The 22,063-nt window shown below is 53.0% G+C and overlaps 1 protein-coding gene across 1 annotated transcript in view; it reads right to left on the bottom strand.

The window, feature by feature from the left end:
• The window catches only part of LOC146751940 (multiple epidermal growth factor-like domains protein 8), a 25,521-nt gene extending 3,507 nt beyond the window's left edge, over positions 1-22,014 (bottom strand). Inside the window, exons 1-5 of the mRNA XM_085533452.1 lie at positions 21,934-22,014; positions 15,301-15,481; positions 12,087-12,232; positions 9,155-9,268; positions 594-751 (exon numbers count right to left, since the gene is read on the bottom strand). Coding sequence (XP_085389578.1) covers positions 594-751; positions 9,155-9,268; positions 12,087-12,232; positions 15,301-15,481; positions 21,934-21,949 — 615 coding nt within the window. The 5' untranslated portion in view covers positions 21,950-22,014. The remainder of the gene's footprint in view (positions 1-593; positions 752-9,154; positions 9,269-12,086; positions 12,233-15,300; positions 15,482-21,933) is intronic.
• Between the last annotated feature and the right edge of the window lie 49 nt (positions 22,015-22,063).

Raw genomic sequence — 22,063 nt, 5'->3', positions numbered from 1 at the left:
CCAAGACCCCCCATATCCCCCCATATGTGGGTCAGGGACCCCCCATAGCCCCCCGTATCCCCCCATATGTGGGTCTGGGACGCCCAAGACCCCCCATATCCCCCCATATGTGGGTTTGGGACCCCCAGGACCCCCCATAGCCCCCCATATCCCCCCATATGTGGGTCAGAGACCCCCAGTATCCCCCATAGCCCCCATATGTGGGTCAGGGAGCCCCCATAGCCCCCCATAGACACCTATAGACCTCCCATAGCCCCCCATATGTGGGTCAGAGATCCCCAGTATCCCCCATATCCCCCCATATGTGGGTCAGGGACCCCCCATAGCCCCCCATAGCCCCCCATATGTGGATCAGGGACCCCCTATAGCTCCCCATATGTGGGTCAGGGACCCCCCATAGTCCCCAATTGTGGGTCAGGGACCCCTCATAGCCCCCCATATCCCCCCATATCCCCCCATATGTGGGTCAGGGAGCCCCATAGACCCCATAGACCCCCAATAGACCCCCATATGTGGGTTGGAACCCCCCATAGCCCCCCATATCCCCCCATATATGGGTCAGGGACCCCCCATATCCCCCCTATATGACTCACCCCTTGGGGTCTGTCCTGCAGCACCGAGTTGGGCACCTTGAAGGCAATGAGATCCCCCCGGGCCACCCCATTGAAGCCCCCGAGCACCACCATCACCCGGCCCCATAACACAGCCGAGGTATGGGACACGCGACCCCCACCTGGGGGGGGGGGGAAAGCTGGGGGGAAATGGGGGAAATCAGCAACTAAATGGGGGGAAATGGGGGGAAATAGGGGGATATGGGGGGATATGGGGGGAAATGGGGGGATATGGGGGGGAATGGGGGGGAAATGGGGGGAAATGGGGGGATATGGGGGATATGGGGGGAAATAAGGGGGATATGGGGGGGATATGGGGGGATATGGGGAGGAAATGGGGGGAAATAGGGGGAAATAGGGGGGAAATGGGGGGAAATCAGCTCCAAAATGGGGGAAAATGGGGGGAAATAGGGGGCATATGGGGGATATGGGGGGAAATGGGGGAAATCAGCAACTAAATGGGGGGAAATGGGGGGAAATAAGGGGGGAAATGGGGCAGAAATGGAGCACATAGGGGGGATATAGGGGGAAATAAGGGGGATATGGGGGGGAAATGGGGGGAAATGGGGGAAATCAGCTCCAAAATGGGTTAAAATGGGGGGAAATGGGGGGAAATAGGGGGGAAATGGGGTAAAATGGGGGAAATAAGGGGGAAATGGGGGGAAATTAGCAACAAAATGGGGGAAAATGAGGGGAAATAGGGGGAATATGGGGGATATGGGGGGAAATGGGGGGAAATGGGGGGAAATGGGGGATATGGGGGGGAAATGGGGGGGAAATGGGGGAAATCAGAAACAAAATGGGGGGAAATGGGGGAATATGGGGGGATATGGGGCAGAAATGGGGAAAATGTGGGGAAATAGGGGGAAATGGGGGGGATATGGGGGGAAATGGGGGAAAATAGCAACAAAATGGGGGGAAATGGGGGGAAATAGGGGAAATAGGAAGGATATGGGGGGAAATGGGGGGAAATGGGGAGGATATGGGGGATATGGGGAGAAATGGAGGGGAAATGGGGGGAAATCAGCAACAAAATGGGGGGAAATGGGGGGAATATGGGGGATATGGGGGGAAATGGGGTAAAAATGGAGCACATAGGGGGGATATACGGGGAAATAAGGGGGATATGGGGGGAAATGGGGGGAAATGGGGGGGAAGGAGGGGAAATAAGGGGGAAATGGGGGGAAATGGGGGGAAATAGGGGGAAATCAGCACCAAAATGGGGGGAATTGGGGGGGAATTGGGGGGAAATGGGGGGGAAATGGGGGGAAATGGGGGGAAATGGGGGGAAATGGGGGGGAAATGGGGGAAATGGGGGAAATAAGGGGGATATGGGGGATATGGGGGGAAATGGGGGGGAAATGGGGGAAATCAGCAACAAAATGGGGGAAAATGGGGGGAAATAGGGGGGGATATGGGGGGAAATGGGGGGAAATGGGGGGAAATTAGCAACAAAATGGGGGGAAATGGGTGGAAATAGGGGGGAAATGGGGGATATGGGGGGAAATTAGCAACAAAATGGGAAGAAATGGGGCAGAAATGGGGAAAATGGGGGGAAATAAGAGGGAAATAGGGGGAAAATGGGGGGAAATGGGGGAAATCAGCAACAAAATGGGGGGAAATGGGGGGAAATAGGGGGAATATGGGGGATATGGGGAGGAAATGGGGGGAAATAGGGGGAAATGGGGCAGAAATGGGGGAAAATGGGGGGATATGGGGGATATGGGGGGAAATAAGGGGGAAATGGGCGGAAATGGGGGGAAATGGGGGGAAATGGGGGGGAAATGGGGCAAATAGGGGGGAAATGGGGGGAAATAAGGGGGATATGGGGGGAAATAGGGGGGAAAATGGGGGGAAATAGGGGGGAAATCAGCTCCAAAATGGGGTAAAATGGGGGGAAATAGGGCAAATAGGGGGGAAATGGGGGGAAATATGGGGGAAATGGGGGAAATCAGCAACAAAATGGGGGGAAATGGGGGGAAATAGGGGGATATGGGGGGAAATGGGGGAAATATGGGGGATATGGGGGGGAAATGGGGGGAAATGGGGGGGAAATGGGGCAGAAATGGGGAAAATGGGGGGAAATATGGGGAATATAGGGGGGATATGGGGGAAATGGGGGAAATCAGCAACAAAATGGGGGAAAATGGGGGGAAATAGGGGAGATATGGGGGGAAATGGGGGGAAATAGGGGGATATGGGGGAAATAGGGGGGAAATAGGGGAAATTAGCTCCAAAATGGGGGGATATGGGGGGAAATAAGGTGGAAATAGGGGTAAAATGGGGTAAAATGGGGTAAAATTGGGGAAATAAGGGGGAAATGGGGGGAAATCAGCCCCAAAATGGGGGAAAATGGGGGGAAATGGGGCAGAAATGGGGTAAAATGGGGGGGAAATAGGGGGAAATGGGGGAAATAAGGGGGAAATAGGGGGATATGGGGGAAATAAGGGGGAAATAGGGGGATATGGGGAGGAAGGAGGGGAAATAGGGGGAATATGGGGGGAAATGGGGGGAAATAGGGGGAAATCAGCACCAAAATGGGGGGAATTGGGGGGGAATTGGGGGGAAATGGGGGGGAAATGGGGGGAAATGGGGGAAATAAGGGGGATATGGGGGATATGGGGGGAAATGGGGGGGAAATGGGGGAAATCAGCAACAAAATGGGGGAAAATGGGGGGAAATAGGGGGGGATATGGGGGATATGGGGGGAAATGGGGGGAAATATGGGGGATATGGGGGGAAATGGGGGGAAATGGGGGGAAATAGGGGGGAAATAAGGGGGATATGGGGGATATGGGGGGGAATGGGGGAAATTAGCAACAAAATGGGGGGAATTGGGGGAAATAGGGGGAAATGGGGGATATGGGGTAAAATGGGGGAAATAAGGGGAATATGGGGGGAAATAGGGGGGAAATATGGGGGATATGGGGGGAAATAGGGGAAAATGGGTGAAAATGGGGGAAATAAGGGGGATATGGGGGGAAAATCAGCTCGAAAATGGGGTAAAATGGGGGAAAATCAGCTCTGAAATGGGGTAAAATGGGGGGAAATGGGGCAAATAGGGGGAAATGGGGGGAAATAGGGGGAAATGGGGGGAAAATGGCAACAAAATGGGGGGAAATGGGGGGGATATGGGGGATATGGGGGGAAATGGGGGGGATATGGGGGGAAATGGGGGGAAATCAGCAACAAAATGGGGGGAAATAGGGGGGATATGGCTCCAAAATGGGGGGAAATGGGGGAAATATGGGGGATATGGGGCAGAAATGGGGAAAATGGGGGAAATAAGGGGGAAATAGGGGGAAAATGGGGGGAAATGGGGGGAAATGGGGGGAAATGGGGGAAATCAGCAACAAAATGGGGGGAAATGGGGGGAAATGGGGCAAATAGGGGGGAAATAGGGGTAAAATGGCGTAAAATGGGGTAAAATGGGGGAAATAAGGGGGAAATGGGGGGAAATCAGCTCCAAAATGGGGGAAAATGGGGGGAAATAGGGGGAAATAGGGGGGAAATGGGGGGGAAATGGGGGAAATAGGGGGGAAATAGGGGTAAAATGGGGTAAAATGGGGTAAAATGGGGGGAAATGGGGGGAAATAGGGGGGAAATGGGGCAGAAATGGGGGGAAATGGGGGGAAATAATGTGGAAATAGGGGGAAATAGGGGGGAAATGGGGCAAAAAGGGGAGAAATGGGGGGAAATAAGGGGGAAATGGGGGGAAATTAGCAACAAAATGGGGGAAAATGGGGGGAAATAGGGGAGAAATGGGGCAGAAATGGGGGAAATAGGGGGGAAATGGGGGGAAATCAGCTCCAAAATGGGGGAAAATGGGGGGAAATGGGGGAAATCAGCCCCAAAAAGGGGTAAAATGGGGGGAAATAGGGGGGATATGGGGGGAAATAAGGAGGAAATAGGGGGGAAATGGGGGGAAATGGGGGGATATGGGGGAAATCAGCAACAAAATGGGGGAAATGGGGGGAAATAGGGGGGAAATGGGGGATATGGGGGGAAAATGGGGGGGAAATGGGGGGAAATTAGCAACAAAATGGGGGGAAATGGGGGAAATAGGGGCGAAAAGGGGGGAAATGGGGCAGAAATTGAGCACATAGGGAGGATATAGGGGGAAATAAGGGGGAAATGGGGGGAAATGGGGGGAAATGGGGGGGGAAGGAGGGGAAATAAGGGGGAAATGGGGGAGAAATGGGGGAAATGGGGGGAAATAAGGGGAAATCAGCACCAAAATGGGGGGAAATGGGGGGAAATGGGGGGAAATGGGGGGAAATAAGGGGGATATGGGGGTAAATGAGGGGAAAATAGTGGGGGAAATGAGGGAAATCAGCCCCAAAAAGGGGTAAAATGGGGGGAAATAAGGGGAAATCAGCACCAAAATGGGGGAAAATGAGGGGAAATGGGGAAAATAGGGGGGAAATGGGGTGAAATAAGGGGGAAATAGGTGAGAAATGGGGGAAATGGGGAGGATATGGGGGGAAATGGGGGGAAATCAGCTCCAAAATGGGGTAAAATGGGGTAAAATGGGGGGAAATGAGGGGGATATGGGGGTAAATGAGGGGGAAATAGTGGGGAAATTGGGGAAATCAGCCCCAAAATGGGTAAAATGGGGTAAAATGAGGGGAAATGGGGCAAATAGGGGGAAAATGGGTGGAAATCAGCACCAAAATGGGGAAAAATTGGGGGAAACGGGGGCAAATAGGGGAAAAAGGGGGAATATAGGGGAAATGGGGGGAATATGGGTGGACATGGGGGGAAATAGGGGGGAAATCAGCTCCAAAATGGGGGGAAATGGGGGGAAATAGGGGAAATCAGCCCCAAAATGGGGTAAAATGGGGGGAAATGGGGGGAAATGGGGGCGAAAAGGGGAGAAATGAGGGTAAAATGGGGGGAAATCAGCCCCAAAAAGGGGTAAATTGGGGGGAAAATGGGGGGAAATAGGGGGAAAAAGGGGGAATATGCGGGGATAGGGGGGGAAATAGGGGAAATTAGCTCCAAAATGAGGGGAAATGGGGGGAAATCAGCTCTGAAATGGGGTAAAATGGGGGGAAATGGGGAAAATAGGGGGGAAATGGGGAGGATATGGGGGGAAATAGGGGGGAAATGGGGAGGAAGGAGGGGAAATAGGGGGAAATAGGGGGAAATGGGGGGAAATCAGCACCAAAATGGGGGGAAATGGGGGAAAATAAGGGGGATATGGGGGATATGGGGGGGAAATAGGGGGAAATCAGCACCAAAATGGGGGGAAATATGGGGGATATGGGGGGAAATGGGGGAAATCAGCTCCAAAATGGGGGAAAATGGGGGGAAATAGGGGAGAAATGGGGGGAAATGAGGGTAAAATGGTGGGAAATCAGCCCCAAAATGGGGGAAAATGGGGGGAAATGGGGGGAAATGGGGAAAAATGGGGGGGATATGGGGGAAAATGGGGGGAAATAGGGGAAATCAGCACCAAAATGGGGGGAAATAGGGGGAAACAGGGGGATATGGGGGAAAATGGAGCACATAGGGGGGATATAGGGGGAAATAAGGGGGATATGGGGGGAAATAGGGGGAAATCAGCAACAAAATGGGGGGGAATGGGGGGAAATAAGGGGGATATGGGGGGAAATAGGGAAAATGGGGGGAAATAGGGGGGAAATTGGGGGAAATGGGGGGAAATAAGGGGGAAATGGGGCGAAAAGGGGAGAAATGGGGAAAATGGGGGGAAATAAGGGGGATATGGGGGGAAATGAGGGGAAAATAGTGGGGAAATGGGGGAAATCAGCCCCAAAATGGGGTAAAATGGGGTAAAATGGGGGGAAATAGGGGGGAAATGGGGGGGAAATAGGGGTAAAATGGGGTAAAATGGGGTAAAATTGGGGAAATAAGGGGGAAATGGGTGAAATCAGCTCCAAAATGGGGGAAAATGGGGGGAAATGGGGCAGAAATGGGGGAAAATGGGGGGAAATAAGGGGGAAATGGGGGGAAATGGGGGGAAATAGGGGGGAAATAGGGAGGAAATGGGGGAAATCAGCAAAAAAATGGGGGGAAATTGGGGGAAATAGGGGAAATAAGGGGGATATGGGGGAAATGGGGGAAAATGGGGGGGAAATGGGAGGGAATGGGGGGAAATGGGGGAAATCAGCAACAAAATGGGGGGAAATGGGGCAGAAATGGGGGAAAATGGGGGGGAAATGGGGGGAAATCAGCAACAAAATGGGGGGAAATGGGGGAAATAGGGGGGAAATGGGGGGATATGGAAGGAAATAAGAGGGAAATGGGGGGAAATAGGGGGGAAATGGGGGGAAATCAGCTCCAAAATGGGGTAAAATGGGGGAAAATCAGCTCTGAAATGGGGTAAAATGGGGGGAAATGGGGCAAATAGGGGGGAAATAGGGGGAAATCAGCTCCAAAATGGGGGAAATGGGGGAAAATAAGGGAAAAATGGGGGGGAAATGGGAGAAATAGGGAGGATATGGGGGGAAATAGAGGGGAAATGGGGGGAAATAGGGGGAAAATGGGGGGAAATAAGGGGGATATGGGGGAAAATATGGGGGAAATGGGGAGGAAATAGGGGGAAATGGGGGGAAATGGGGGAAATAAGGGGGATATGGGGGGAAATCAGCTCCAAAATGGGGTAAAATGGGAGGAAATTGGGGGAAATGGGGGGAAATAAGGGGGAAATGGGGAGGATATGGGGGGAAATAGGGGGGAATTGGGGGAAATCAGCTCCAAAATGGGGTAAAATAGGGGGAAATGGGGCAGAATCTATGGGGCAGCCCCACACCCCAATCTATGGGGCAGCCCCACACATCCATGGGTCACCCCACACCCCATCTATGGGGCATCCCACACCCCATCTATGGGGCAGCCCCACACATCCATGGGTCACTCCAAACCCCAATCTATGGGGCAGCCCCATAAAATCCATGGGTCACCCCACACCCCATCTATGGGGCACCCCACACCCCCAAACCCCATATATGGGGCAGCCCCACACCCCATCTATGGGGCAGACCCCCACCCCCAAACCCCATCTATGGGGCACCCCATACCACCAAACCCCATATACGGGGCACCCCACACCACCTATGGGGAAGCCCCTCACCCCCATGCCCCATCTATGGGTCACCCCACACCCCATCTATGGGGCAGCCCCCCACCCCCACACCCCAATCTATAGGTCACCCCATGCCCCATCTATGGGGCAGCCCCCCAACCCCACACCCCATCTATGGGGCAGACCCACACTCTCACACCCCATCTATGGGGCAGCCCCACACCCCATCTATGGGGCACCCCACACCCCAATCTATGGGGCAGCCCCATAAAATCCATGGGTCACCCCACACCCCATCTATGGGGCACCCCACACCCCCAAACCCCATATATGGGGCACCCCACACCCCATCTATGGGGCAGCCCCCCACCCCATATATGGGGCACCCCACACCCCATATATAGGGCAGCCCCCCACCCCCAAACCCCATATATGGGGCACCCCACACCCCATCTATGGGGCAGCCCCCCACCCCATATATGGGGCACCCCACACCCCATATATAGGGCAGCCCCCCACCCCCAAACCCCATATATGGGTCACCCCACACCCCATCTATGGGGCAGACCCACACTCTCACACCCCATCTATGGGGCAGCCCTCTACCCCCACACCCCAATCTATGGGGCAGCCCCATAAAATCCATGGGTCACCCCACACCCCATCTATGGGGCAGCCCCACACCCCCAAACCCCATCTATGGGGCACCCCACACCCCAATCTATGGGTCACCCCACACCCCATCTATGGGGCAGCCCCACACCCCTAAACCCCATCTATGGCGCACCCCACACCACCTATGGGGCAGCCCCACACCCCATCTATGGGGCAGCCCCACACCCCAACCTATGGGGCACCCCACACCTCATCTATGGGGCAGCCCCACACCCCACCCCCCAATCTATGGGTCACCCCACACACCATCTATGGGGCAGCCCCCTACCCCCACACCCCAATCTATGGGGCAGCCCCAAACCCCATCTATGGGGCACCCCACACACCATCTATGGGGCAGCCCCCCAACCCCAAACCCCATCTATGGGGCACACCACACCCCATCTATGGGGCAGCCCCCTACCCCCACCCCCCAATCTATGGGTCACCCCACACACCATCTATGGGGCAGAGCCCCCTCTCACACCCCATCTATGGGGCAGCCCCAAACCCTATCTATGGGGCACCCCACACCCCATCTATGGGGCAGCCCCACACCCCAACCTATGGGGCAGCCCACACCCCATCTATGGGGCAGCCCCACACCCCATCTATGGGGCACCCCACACCCCATCTGTGGGGCAGCCCCCCACCCCCACACCCCAATCTATGGGGCACCCCACACACCATCTATGGGGCAGACCCCCCCTCTCACACCCCATCTATGGGGCAGCCCCACACCCCAACCTATGGGACACCCCACACCCCATATATAGGGCAGCCCCCCCATCCCATCCCCCCCCCATCTATGGGGCTGCCCCCCAACTTATGGGGCGCTCACCGGATCCTGGTGTCAATGTGGGGCCGGAGACCCACTGATGGCAGCCCAGGTGGTAGAAGTAGATCCCGTCCCCATAACATTTCTCCTGGCTGTAATGCTGGTGGACGCTGCCCCCTGCGACCCACAAGTGTGGGGTGAGATGGGGACCCACATCTATGGGGCTGGGACACACATCTATGGGGCTGGGACCCACACCTATGGGGCTGGGACACACATCTATGGGGCTGGGACACACATCTATGGGGCTGGGACTCACATCTATGGGGCTGGGACACACATCTATGGGGCTGGGACCCAACTATGGGGCTAGGACCCAAATCTACGGGGCTGGGACTCACATCTATGGGGCTGGGACACACATCTATGGGGCTGGGACTCACATCTATGGGGCTGGGACCAAACTATGGGGCTGGGACCCACATCTATGGGGCTGGGACACACATCTATGGGGCTGGGACCCACATCTATGGGGCTGGGACCCACATCTATGGGGCTGGGACACACATCTATGGGGCTGGGACACACATCTATGGGGCTGGGACCCACATCTATGGGGCTGGGACCAAACTATGGGGCTGGGACACACATCTATGGGGCTGGGACCCAACTGTGGGGCTAGGACCCACTTCTATGGGGCTGGGACTCACATCTATGGGGCTGGGACCCACAACTATGGGGCTGGGACCCACATCTATGGGGCTGGGACACACATCTATGGGGCTGGGACACACATCTATGGGGCTGGGACCCACATCTATGGGGTTGGGACCAAACTATGGGGCTGGGACCCACATCTATGGGGCTGGGACCAAACTATGGGGCTGGGACCCACATCTATGGGGCTGGGACACACACCTATGGGGCTGAGACCCACATCTATGGGGCTGGGACCCAACTATGGGGCTGGGACCCACATCTATGGGGTTGGGACCAAACTATGGGGCTGGGACCCACATCTATGGGGCTGGGACCAAATTATGGGGCTGGGACCCACTTCTATGGGGCTGGGACCCCCATCTATGGGGCTGGGACCCACATCTATGGGGCTGGGACACACATCTATGGGGCTGGGACACACATCTATGGGGCTGGGATTCACATCTATGGGGCTGGGACACACATCTATGGGGCTGGGACCCACATCTATGGGGCTGGGACCCAGCTATGGGGTTGGGATACACATCTATGGGGCTGGGACCCACATCTATGGGGCTGGGACCCAGCTATGGGGTTGGGATACACATCTATGGGGCTGGGACCCAACTATGGGGCTGGGACCCACATCTATGGGGCTGGGACCAAATTATGGGGCTGGGACCCACTTCTATGGGGCTGGGACACACATCTATGGGGCTGGGATTCGCATCTATGGGGCTGGGACCCCCATCTATGGGGCTGGGATTCACATCTATGGGGTTGGGACCCACATCTATGGGGCAGGGACCCACATCTATGGGGCTGGGACCCAACTATGGGGCTGGGATTCGCATCTATGGGGCTGGGACCCACATCTATGGGGATGGGACACACAACTATGGGGCTGGGACCCACATCTATGGGGCTGGGACCCACATCTATGGGGCTGGGACTCACATCTATGGGGCTGGGACTCACATCTATGGGGCTGGGACCCACATCTATGGGGCTGGGACCCACATCTATGGGGCTGGGACACACATCTATGGGGCTGGGACCCACATCTATGGGGCTGGGACCCACATCTATGGGGCTGGGACCCACATCTATGGGGCTGGGACTCACATCTATGGGGCTGGGACCCACATCTATGGGGCTGGGACTCACATCTATGGGGCTGGGACACACATCTATGGGGCTGGGACCCACATCTATGGGTCTGGGACACACATCTATGGAGTTGGGACTCACATCTATGGGGCTGGGACCCACATCTATGGGGCTGGGACCAAACTATGGGGCTGGGACCAAACTGTGGGGCAGGGACCCACATCTATGGGGCTGGGACCCACATCTATGGGGCTGAGACACACATCTATGGGTCCAGCCCCATATCTATAGGTCAGGGACCCCCATCTATAGGTCAGGGACCCCCATCTATGGGTCCAGCCCCCCATCTATAGGTCTGAGACCCCCATCTATGGGTCCAGCCCCATATCTATAGGTCAGGGACCCCCATCTATGGGTCCAGCCCCATATCTATAGGTCAGGGACCCCCATCTATGGGTCCAGCCCCATATCTATAGGTCAGGGACCCCCATCTGTGGGTCCAGCCCCATATCTATGGGTCAGACCCCATATATCCCTGTGTTCCCCCACATCTATGGGTCTAGTCCCCCATCTATAGGTCAGGGACCCCCATCTATGTGTCAGCCCCCCATATCTATGTGTCAGCCCCATATCTATGTGTCAGCCCCATATCTATGTGTCAGCCCCCCATATCTATGGGTCAGCCCCATATATCCCTGTGTCCCCCCACATCTATGGGTCCAGTCCCCTATCTATAGGTCAGGGCCCCCCATCTATGGGTCCAGCCCCATATCTATGGGTCAGGGACCCTATATATGATCCCATACCCCCATCTATGGGTCCAGCCCCATATCCATAGGTCAGGGCCCCCCATCTATAGGTCTGAGACCCCCATCTATGGGTCCAGCCCCATATCTATAGGTCAGGGACCCCCATCTGTGGGTCCAGCCCCATATCTATAGGTCAGGGACGCCCTTCTATAGGTCAGGGACCCCCATCTATGGGTCAGGGCCCCCCATCTATGGGTCTGAGACCCCCATCTATGGGTCCAGCCCCATATCTATAGATCAGGGACCCCATATATGGGTCCAGCCCCCCATCTATGGGTCCAGCCCCCCATCTATAGGTCTGAGACCCCCATCTATGGGTCCAGCCCCATATCTATGGGTCAGACCCCCCCCACATAATCTATGTGTCAGCCCCATACCGAATATGACCATATATGGTCCGACCCGCAGTGCGCTGTGCTGGGCGCTGGGGGGCGCCCCTGAGCCGCCATCACGGAACCGCAGCGTGCTCCAATGGCGACGGGTCACGTGGTACACATCCGTCGTGTTCACGCGAGAACTGAACCTGGATGGGGGGGGGGGGGGGCGAGATTATGGGGGTAACATAGGGAGATATAGGGACCCCATAGAGAGATATAGGGACCCCATAGAGATATATAGGAACCCATAGAGATATATAGGGACCCCATAGGGATACATGGAAACCCCATAGAGATACATAGGGACCCCATAGGGATCCCATAGGGACCCCATAGAGATACATAGGGACCCCATAGAGATACATAGGGACCCCATAGAGATATATAGGGACCCGATAGGGATCCCATAGAGATATATAGGGACCCCATAGGGATCCCATAGAGATATATAGGGACCCCATAGGGATCCCATAGAGATATATAGGGACCCCATAGGGATCCCATAGAGATATATAGGGACCCCATAGGGATCCCATAGAGATATATAGGGACCCCATAGGGATCCCATAGAGATATATAGGGACCCCATAGGGATCCCATAGAGATATATAGGGACCCCATAGGGATCCCATAGAGATATATAGGGACCCCATAGGGATCCCATAGAGATATATAGGGACCCCATAGGGATCCCATAGAGATATATAGGGACCCCATAGGGATCCCATAGAGATATATAGGGACCCCATAGGGATCCCATAGAGATATATAGGGACCCCATAGGGATCCCATAGAGATATATAGGGACCCCATAGGGATACATAGGGACCCCATAGAGATATATAGGGACCCCATAGAGATATATAGGAACCCCATAGGGATCCCATAGAGATATATAGGAACCCCATAGGGATCCCATAGAGATATATAGGAACCCCATAGGGATCCCATAGAGATATATAGGGACCCCATAGGGACCCCATAGAGATATATAGGGACCCCATAGGGATCCCATAGAGATATATAGGGACCCCATAGGGATGCCATAGAGATATATAGGGACCCCATAGAGATATATAGGGACCCCATAGGGATACATAGGGACCCCATAGAGATATATAGGGACCCCATAGGGATCCCATAGAGATATATAGGAACCCCATAGGGACCCCATAGAGATATATAGGGACCCCATAGGGACCCCATAGAGATATATAGGGACCCCATAGGGATACATAGAGATATATAGGGACCCCATAGGGATCCCATAGAGATATATAGGGACCCCATAGGGATCCCATATAGACCCATTGAGACCCCATAGAGATACACGGAAACCCCATAGAGATACATGGGAACCCCATAGAGATACATAGGGACCCCATAGGGACCCCATAGAGATATATAGGGACCCCATAGGAACCCCATAGAGATATATAGGGACCCCATAGGGATCCCATAGAGATATATAGGGACCCCATAGGAACCCCATAGAGATATATAGGAACCCCATAGGGATCCCATAGAGATATATAGGGACCCCATAGGGATCCCATAGAGATATATAGGAACCCCATAGGGATCCCATAGAGATATATAGGGACCCCATAGGGATCCCATAGAGATACATAGAGACCCATAGGGACCCCATAGAGATACATAGGGACCCCATAGAGATACATAGGGACCCCATAGAGATACATAGGGACCCATAGGGACCCATAGAGACCCCATAGAGATACATGGAAACCCCATAGAGATACATAGGAACCCCATAGAGATACATAGAGACCCCATAGAGATACATAGGGACCCATAGAGATACATGGAAACCCCATAGAGATACATAGAGACCCATAGAGACCCATAGAAACCCCATAGAGAAACATAGGAACCCCATAGAGATACATAGGGACCCCATAGAGAAACATAGAGACCCCATAGGAACCCCATAGAGACCCATAGGGACCCATAGAGACCCATAGAGACCCCATAGAGACCCATAGAGAAACATAGGAACCCCATAGAGATACATGGAAACCCCATAGAGATACATAGGGACACATAGAGACCCATAGAGACCCATAAGGACCCATTGAGACCCATAGGGACACATAGGAACCCCATAGGGAGACACAGAAACCCCACAGAGATACATAGGGACCCCATAGAGATACATAGGGACCCATAGAGCCCCACAGAGACCCATAGAGACCCATAGAGACGCATTGGGACCCATAGAGACCCATAGAGACCCATAGAAACCCGTAGAGACCCATAGAGACCCATAGAGACCCATAGGAACCCATAGAGACCCATAGAGACCCACAGAGACCCATAGAAACCCATAGAGACCCACAGTGACCCACAGAGACCCATAGAGACCCATAGGGACCCATAGAGACCCCATAGAGACCCATTGAGACCCATAGAGACCCACAGAGACCCATAGAAACCCATAGGGACCCATAGTGACCCATAGGGACCCATAGAGACCCATAGAGACCCCCAGCCCCATAAGTCAGCCCCATAGCGCCCCATACCTGGCTGATGATGGCCGTACCCCGCCATGTAGGATGAGGCTGCTGCCCCACGGATCCCATAGAATGGAGTGCCCCATAGAGACCCATAGAGACCCACAGAGCCCCATAGAGACCCATAGAAACCCATAGAGCCCCATAGAGACCCATAGAGCCCCATAGAGCCCCATAGAGACCCATAGAAACCCATAGAAACCCATAGAGACCCATAGAGACCCATAGAAACCCATAGAGACCCATAGAGACCCATAGAGACCCATAGAGACCCATAGGGACCCATAGCTACACATAGAGACCCATAGAGACCCATAGAGACCCATAGGGACCCATAGCTACCCATAGAGACCCATAGAGACCCATAGAAACCCATAGAGCCCCATAGAGCCCCATAGAGCCCCATAGAGCCCCATAGAGACCCATAGAAACCCATAGAAACCCATAGAGACCCATAGAGACCCATAGAAACCCATAGAGACCCATAGAGACCCATAGAGACCCATAGAGACCCATAGGGACCCATAGCTACACATAGAGACCCATAGAGACCCATAGAGACCCATAGGGACCCATAGCTACCCATAGAGACCCATAGAGACCCATAGAGACCCCATAAAGCCCCACAGAGCCCCATAGAGCCCCCCAGCCCCATAAGTCAGCCCCATAGCGCCCCATACCTGGCTGATGATGGCCGTACCCCGCCATGTAGGATGAGGCTGCTGCCCCACGGATCCCATAGCATGGAGTGCCCCATAGCTGCCGGTGCCCTCCCGCCCCACGGCTCCAATTCTTCCCAATGGGGCGACCCCAAATGGAAGCGGAATAGGGACGAGGACACGGCGTCACCGTCACTGCGGCCTATGGGGGTAATAGGGGATTTAATGGGATTAATGGGGGTAATAGGGGATATGGGGTTAATGGGGGATATGGGGTTAATGGGGTCAATGGGGTTAATAGGGGCTATGGGGTTAATGGGGGATATGGGGGATATGGAGTTAATAGGGGATATGGGGTTAATGGGGTTAATAGGGGATATGGGGTTATGGGGTTAATAGGGGATATGGGGTTAATAGGGGATATGGAGTTAATGGGGGATATGGGGTTAATGGGGTTAATAGGGGATATGGGGGATATGGGGTCAATGGGGTTATGGGGGATATGGGGTTAATAGGGGATATGGGGTTATGGGGTTAATGGGGGATATGGGGTTAATGGGGGATATGGGGTTAATGGGGGCTATGGGGTTATGGGGGATATGGGGGATATGGGGTTAATGGGGTTAATAGGGGATATGGGGGTTAATGGGGTTAACAGGGGATATGGGGTTATGGGGGATATGGGGGATATGGGGGATATGGGGGATATGGGGTTAATAGGGATATGGGGGATATGGAGTTAATAGGGGATATGGGGTTAATGGGGTTAATAGGGGATATGGGGTTATGGGGGTAATAGGGGATATGGGGTTATGGGGTTAATAGGGGATATAGGGTTAATGGGGTTAATAGGGGATATGGGGTTATGGGGTTAATAGGGGATATGGGGTTATGGGGTTAATAGGGGATATAGGGTTAATGGGGTTAATAGGGGATATGGGGTTATGGGGTTAATAGGGGATATGGGGTTAATAGGGGTAATAGGGGATATGGGGTTAATGGGGTTAATGGGGGCTATGGGGTTAATGGGGGCTATGGGGTCAATGGGGGCTATGGGGGTTAATGGGGTCAATAGGGGCTATGGGGTCAATGGGGGCTATGGGGTTAATGGGGTCAATAGGGGCTATGGGGTCAATGGGGGCTATGGGGGTTAATGGGGTCAATGGGGGCTATGGGGTAATGGGGGCTTTGGGGTCAATGGGGTCAATAAGGGCTATAGGGTCATTGGGGTTAATAATGGGGACATTGGGGTTATTGGGGTCTATGGGGTCAATGGGGGCTATGGGGTTAATGGGGTCAATAGGGGCTATGGGGTCAATGGGGGCTATGGGGGTTAATGGGGTCAATGGGGGCTATGGGGTAATGGGGGCTTTGGGGTCAATGGGGTCAATAAGGGCTATAGGGTCATTGGGGTTAATAATGGGGACATTGGGGTTATTGGGGTCTATGGGGTCAATGGGGGCTATGGGGTTAATGGGGTTATTGGGGTCAATGGCGTTAATGGGGTCAATGGCGTTAATGGGGTCAATGGGGTTATTGGGGTCAATGGGGTTAATGGGGTTAATAGGGGCTATGGGGTTATGGGGGATATGGGGTCAATGGGGGCTGTGGGGTCAATAAGGGCTATGGGGTCAATAGGGGCTATGGGGTCAATAGGGGCTATGGGGTCAATGGAGGATATGGGGTCAATGGGGTTAATAGGGGCTATGGGGTCAATGGGGCTATGGGGTCAATGGAGGATATGGGGTCAATGGGGGCTATGGGAGTTAATGGGGTCAATGGGGGTAATGGGGTTAATAGGGGCTATGGGGTCAATGGGGGCTATGGGGGTTAATGGGGTCAATGGGGTTATTGGGGGCTATGGGGTCAATAGGGGCTATGGGGTCAATGTGGGTAATGGGGGCTATGGGGGTTAATAGGGGATATGGGGTTATGGGGGATATGGGGTCAATGGGGTCAATGGGGGCTATAGGGGTAATGGGGGCTATGGGGTCAATGGGGTCAATGGGGTCAATGGGGGCTATGGGGTTAATGGGGTTAATGGGGGCTATGGGGTTAATGGGGTTAATAATGGGGTCTATGGGGTCATTGGGATTAATGGGGTCAATGGGGTCAATGGGATCAATGGGGTTATTGGGGTTAATGGGGTCAATGGGGTCAATGGGGTTAATGGGGCCCCCATCCCCCCCCCCCATCCCCCCCATCTCCCCCCTTTATCCCCCCACCCCCCCATTAATTACCCCCCATTCATTAATTACCCCCCATTCATTAATTACCCCCATTCATTAATTACCCCCCATTCATTAATTACCCCCATTCATTAATTACCCCCATTCATTAATTACCCCCCATGCACTAATTACCCCCCATTAATTAACTCTCCCCCATTCATTAACTCTCCCCCTAATTAACACTAATTACCCCCGCTGACATACAGCCATTCCCCAACCCCCCATTAATTAACCCCCCCAATTAATTACCCCAACCACTAATTACCCCCCAACCACCCACACTAATTCCCCATTAATTAATTATCCCCTAATTAACACTAATTATCCCCTAATTAACGTTAATTAACCTTAATTACCCCCACATGCTGTGCCCTTTTGGGCCCCCTTGTATGTCCCCATGGCTGCAATTCCTCCCATTCCCATTAATTAACCCCATAACTAATTAATTACCCCCCCTAATTAACTAATTACCCCCTAATTACCCCTAATTAACACTAATTACCCCCTAATTAACATTAATTAACCTTAATTACCCCCACATGCTGTGCCCTATAGGGTCCCCTTGTATGTCCCCATGGCTTCAATTCCTCCCATCCCCCATTCATTACCCCCCCATTCCCTCATTACCCCCCTAATTAACTAATTACCCCTAATTAACACGAATTACCCCCTAATTAACATTAATTAACGTTAATTACCCCCACGTGTTCTGCCCATTGCGGTCCCCTTGTATGTCCCCATGGCTGCAATTCCTCCCATCCCCCATTAATTACCCCCATAACTAATTAATTACCCCCCTAATTAACTAATTACCCCCATTAATTAACTAATTACCCCTAATTAATGTTAATTAACCTTAATTACCCCCACGTGTTGTGCCCTATTGGGTCCCCTTGTCTGTCCCCATGGCTTCAATTCCTCCCATCCCCCATTAATTACCTCCCCCATTCCCTAATTACCCCCCTAATTAATTAATTACCCCCTAATTACCCCTAATTAACACTAATTACCCCTAATTAACGTTAATTAACCTTAATTGCCCCCACATGTTCTGCCCCCATGTTGCGGTCCCCTTGTATGCCCCCATTGCTGCAGTTCCTCCCATCCCCCATTAATTACCCCCTAATTAACTAATTAATTACCCCCCTAATTAACTAATTATCCCCCTAATAAACTAATTACACCCCTAATTAACTAATTACCCCTAATTAACGCTAATTACCCCCACTGATGTACATCCAGTCCCCAATGATAACAGCCGCATGCTGTGCCCTATAGGGTCCCTTTATCCATCCCTTAGGCTGCCATAGACCCCATAGAGACCCATAGAGACCCATAGAGACCCATAGGGACCCATAGGGACCCATAGAGACCCATAGAGACCCATAGGGACCCACAGAGACCCATAGAGACCCATAGGGACCCATAGAGACCCATAGGGACCCATAGAGACCCACAGAGACCCATAGGGACCCATAGAGACCCATAGAGACCCCATAGAGACCCACAGAGACCCATAGGGACCCATAGAGACCCATAGAGACCCCATAGAGACCCACAGAGACCCATAGGGACCCATAGAGACCCGTAGAGACCCATAGGGACCCATAGAGACCCATAGAGACCCACAGAGACATATAGGGACCCATAGGGACCCCATAGAGACCCATAGAGACCCATAGGGACCCATAGAGACCCATAGAGACCCATAGGGACCCCATAGGGACACATAGAGACCCCATAGGGCCACATAGGGCCACATAGAGACCCATAGGGACCCATAGAGACCCCATAGAGACCCATAGAGACCCATCCCCCATTAATTACCCCATTAATTATCACTAATTACCCCCACTGATGTACATCCAATCTCCAACGACAGCAGCCGCGTGCTGTGCCCTATGGGGCGCCCTTGTTGTGGGTCCATTAGGCCTCAGTTCCTCCCACCCCCATTAATTACCCCCATAACTAACTAATTACCCCCATACCCCATTAATTAACACTAATTACCCCATTAATTACTCCATTAATTAACGCTAATTACCCCCACTGATGTACATCCAGTCCCCAATGACAGCAGCCGCGTGTTGTGCCCTATGGGGCGCCCTTGTTGTGGGTCCCTTAGGCCTCAGTTCCTCCCACCCCCATTAATTACCCCCATAACTACCTAATTACCCCCATCCCCCATTAATTACCCCCATAACTACCTAATTACCCCATTAATTACCATTAATTATCACTAATTACCCCCACTGATGTACATCCAGTCCCCAATGACAGCAGCCGCGTGTTGTGCCCTATGGGGCGCCCTTGTTGTGGGTCCCTTAGGCCTCAGTAGCTCCCATCCCCATTAATTACCCCCATAACTAACTAATTACCCCCATCCCCCATTAATTACCCCCATAACTACCTAATTACCCCATTAATTAACTAATTACCCCATTAATTACCCCCACTGATGTACATCCAGTCCCCTATGACAGCAGCCTCATGCTGTGCCCTATAGGGCCGTATTGTAGTGGGTCCCTTAGGCCTCAGTTCCTCCCACCCCCATTAATTACCCCCATAACTAATTAATTACCCCCCCACCCCCCCAATAACCCCCCCCATTCCCTAATTACCCCATTAATTAACATTAATTATCGTTAATTACCCCCACTGATGTACATCCAGTCCCCTATGACAGCAGCCGCGTGTTGTGCCCTATGGGGCGCCCTTGTTGTGGGTCCCTTAGGCCTCAGTTCCTCCCACCCCCATTAATTACCCCCATAACTACCTAATTACCCCATTAATTAACTAATTACCCCATTAATTACCCCCACTGACGTATAACCAGTCCCCAACGATGGTGGCAGCGTGTTGTGCCCTATGGGGCGCCCTTGCTGTGGGTCCCTTAGGCCTCAGTAGCTCCCACCCCCATTAATTACCCCCATAACTAATTAATTACCCCCATCCCCCATTAATTACCCCCATAACTACCTAATTACCCCATTAATTAACTAATTACCCCATTAATTACCCCCACTGATGTACATCCAGTCCCCTATGACAGCAGCCTCATGCTGTGCCCTATAGGGCCGTATTGTAGTGGGTCCCTTAGGCCTCAGTTCCTCCCACCCCATTAATTACCCCCATAACTAATTAATTACCCCCCCACCCCGCCAATAACCCCCCCCCATTCCCTAATTACCCCATTAATTAACATTAATTATCATTAATTACCCCCACTGATGTATAACCAGTCCCCAACGACAGCAGCCGCATGCTGTGCCCTATGGGGCGCCCTTGTTGTGGGTCCCTTAGGCCTCAGTTCCTCCCACCCCCATTAATTACCCCCATAACTAATTAATTACCCCCATCCCCCATTAATTACCCCCATAACTACCTAATTACCCCATTAATTAACTAATTACCCCATTAATTACCCCCACTGATGTACATCCAGTCCCCTATGACAGCAGCCTCATGCTGTGCCCTATAGGGCCGTATTGTAGTGGGTCCCTTAGGCCTCAGTTCCTCCCACCCCCATTAATTACCCCCATAACTAATTAATTACCCCCCCACCCCCCCAATAACCCCCCCCATTCCCTAATTACCCCATTAATTACCATTAATTATCACTAATTACCCCCACTGATGTACATCCAGTCCCCAACGACGGCAGCCGCATGCTGTGCCCTATGGGGCGCCCTTGCTGTGGGTCCCTTAGGCCTCAGTTCCTCCCACCCCCCCCCATTCCCTAATTACCCCATTAATTACCATTAATTATCACTAATTACCCCCACTGACGTATAACCAGTCCCCAACGACAACAGCCGCATGCTGTGCCCTATGGGGTCCCTTTATCTGTCCCTTAGGCCGCCATAGACCCCATAGAGACCCATAGAGACCCATAGAGACCCATAGAGACCCCATAGGGACCCATAGAGACACATAGGACCCATAGAGACCCATAGAGACCCATAGAGACCCATAGGGACACATAGAGACACATAGGACCCATAGAGACCCATAGAGACCCATAGAGACCCATAGGGACCCAAAGAGACCCATAGAGACCCCATAGAGACCCATAGAGACCCAAAGAGACCCATAGAGACCCCATAGAGACCCCATAGAGACCCATAGGGACCCATAGAGACCCATATAGACCCATAGAGACCCATAGGGACCCATAGAGACCCATAGAGACCCATAGAGACCCATAGAGACCCATCCCCCATTAATTACCCCATTAATTAACACTAATTACCCCCACTGACGTATAACCAGTCCCCACTGACAGCAGCCGCATGTTGTGCCCTATGGGGTGCCCTTGTTGTGGGTCCCTTAGGCCTCAGTTCCTCCCAGCCCCATTAATTACCCCCATCCCCCATTAATTACCCCTATAACTAATTAATTACCCCTAATTAGTGTTAATTACCCCCACTGATGTACATCCAGTCCCCAACGATGGCGGCGGCGTGTTGTGCCCTATGGGGCGCCCTTGCTGTGGGTCCCTTAGGCCTCAGTTCCTGCCACCCCCCCCCCATTCCCTAATTACCCCATTAATT

This window comes from Coturnix japonica, unplaced genomic scaffold, assembly GCF_054131305.1.
Source record: "Coturnix japonica strain WE unplaced genomic scaffold, WE-NBRP24 Scf060, whole genome shotgun sequence".
Taxonomy (NCBI): Eukaryota; Metazoa; Chordata; class Aves; order Galliformes; family Phasianidae; genus Coturnix; species Coturnix japonica.
This window is presented reverse-complemented; position numbering and strand designations above follow the sequence as displayed.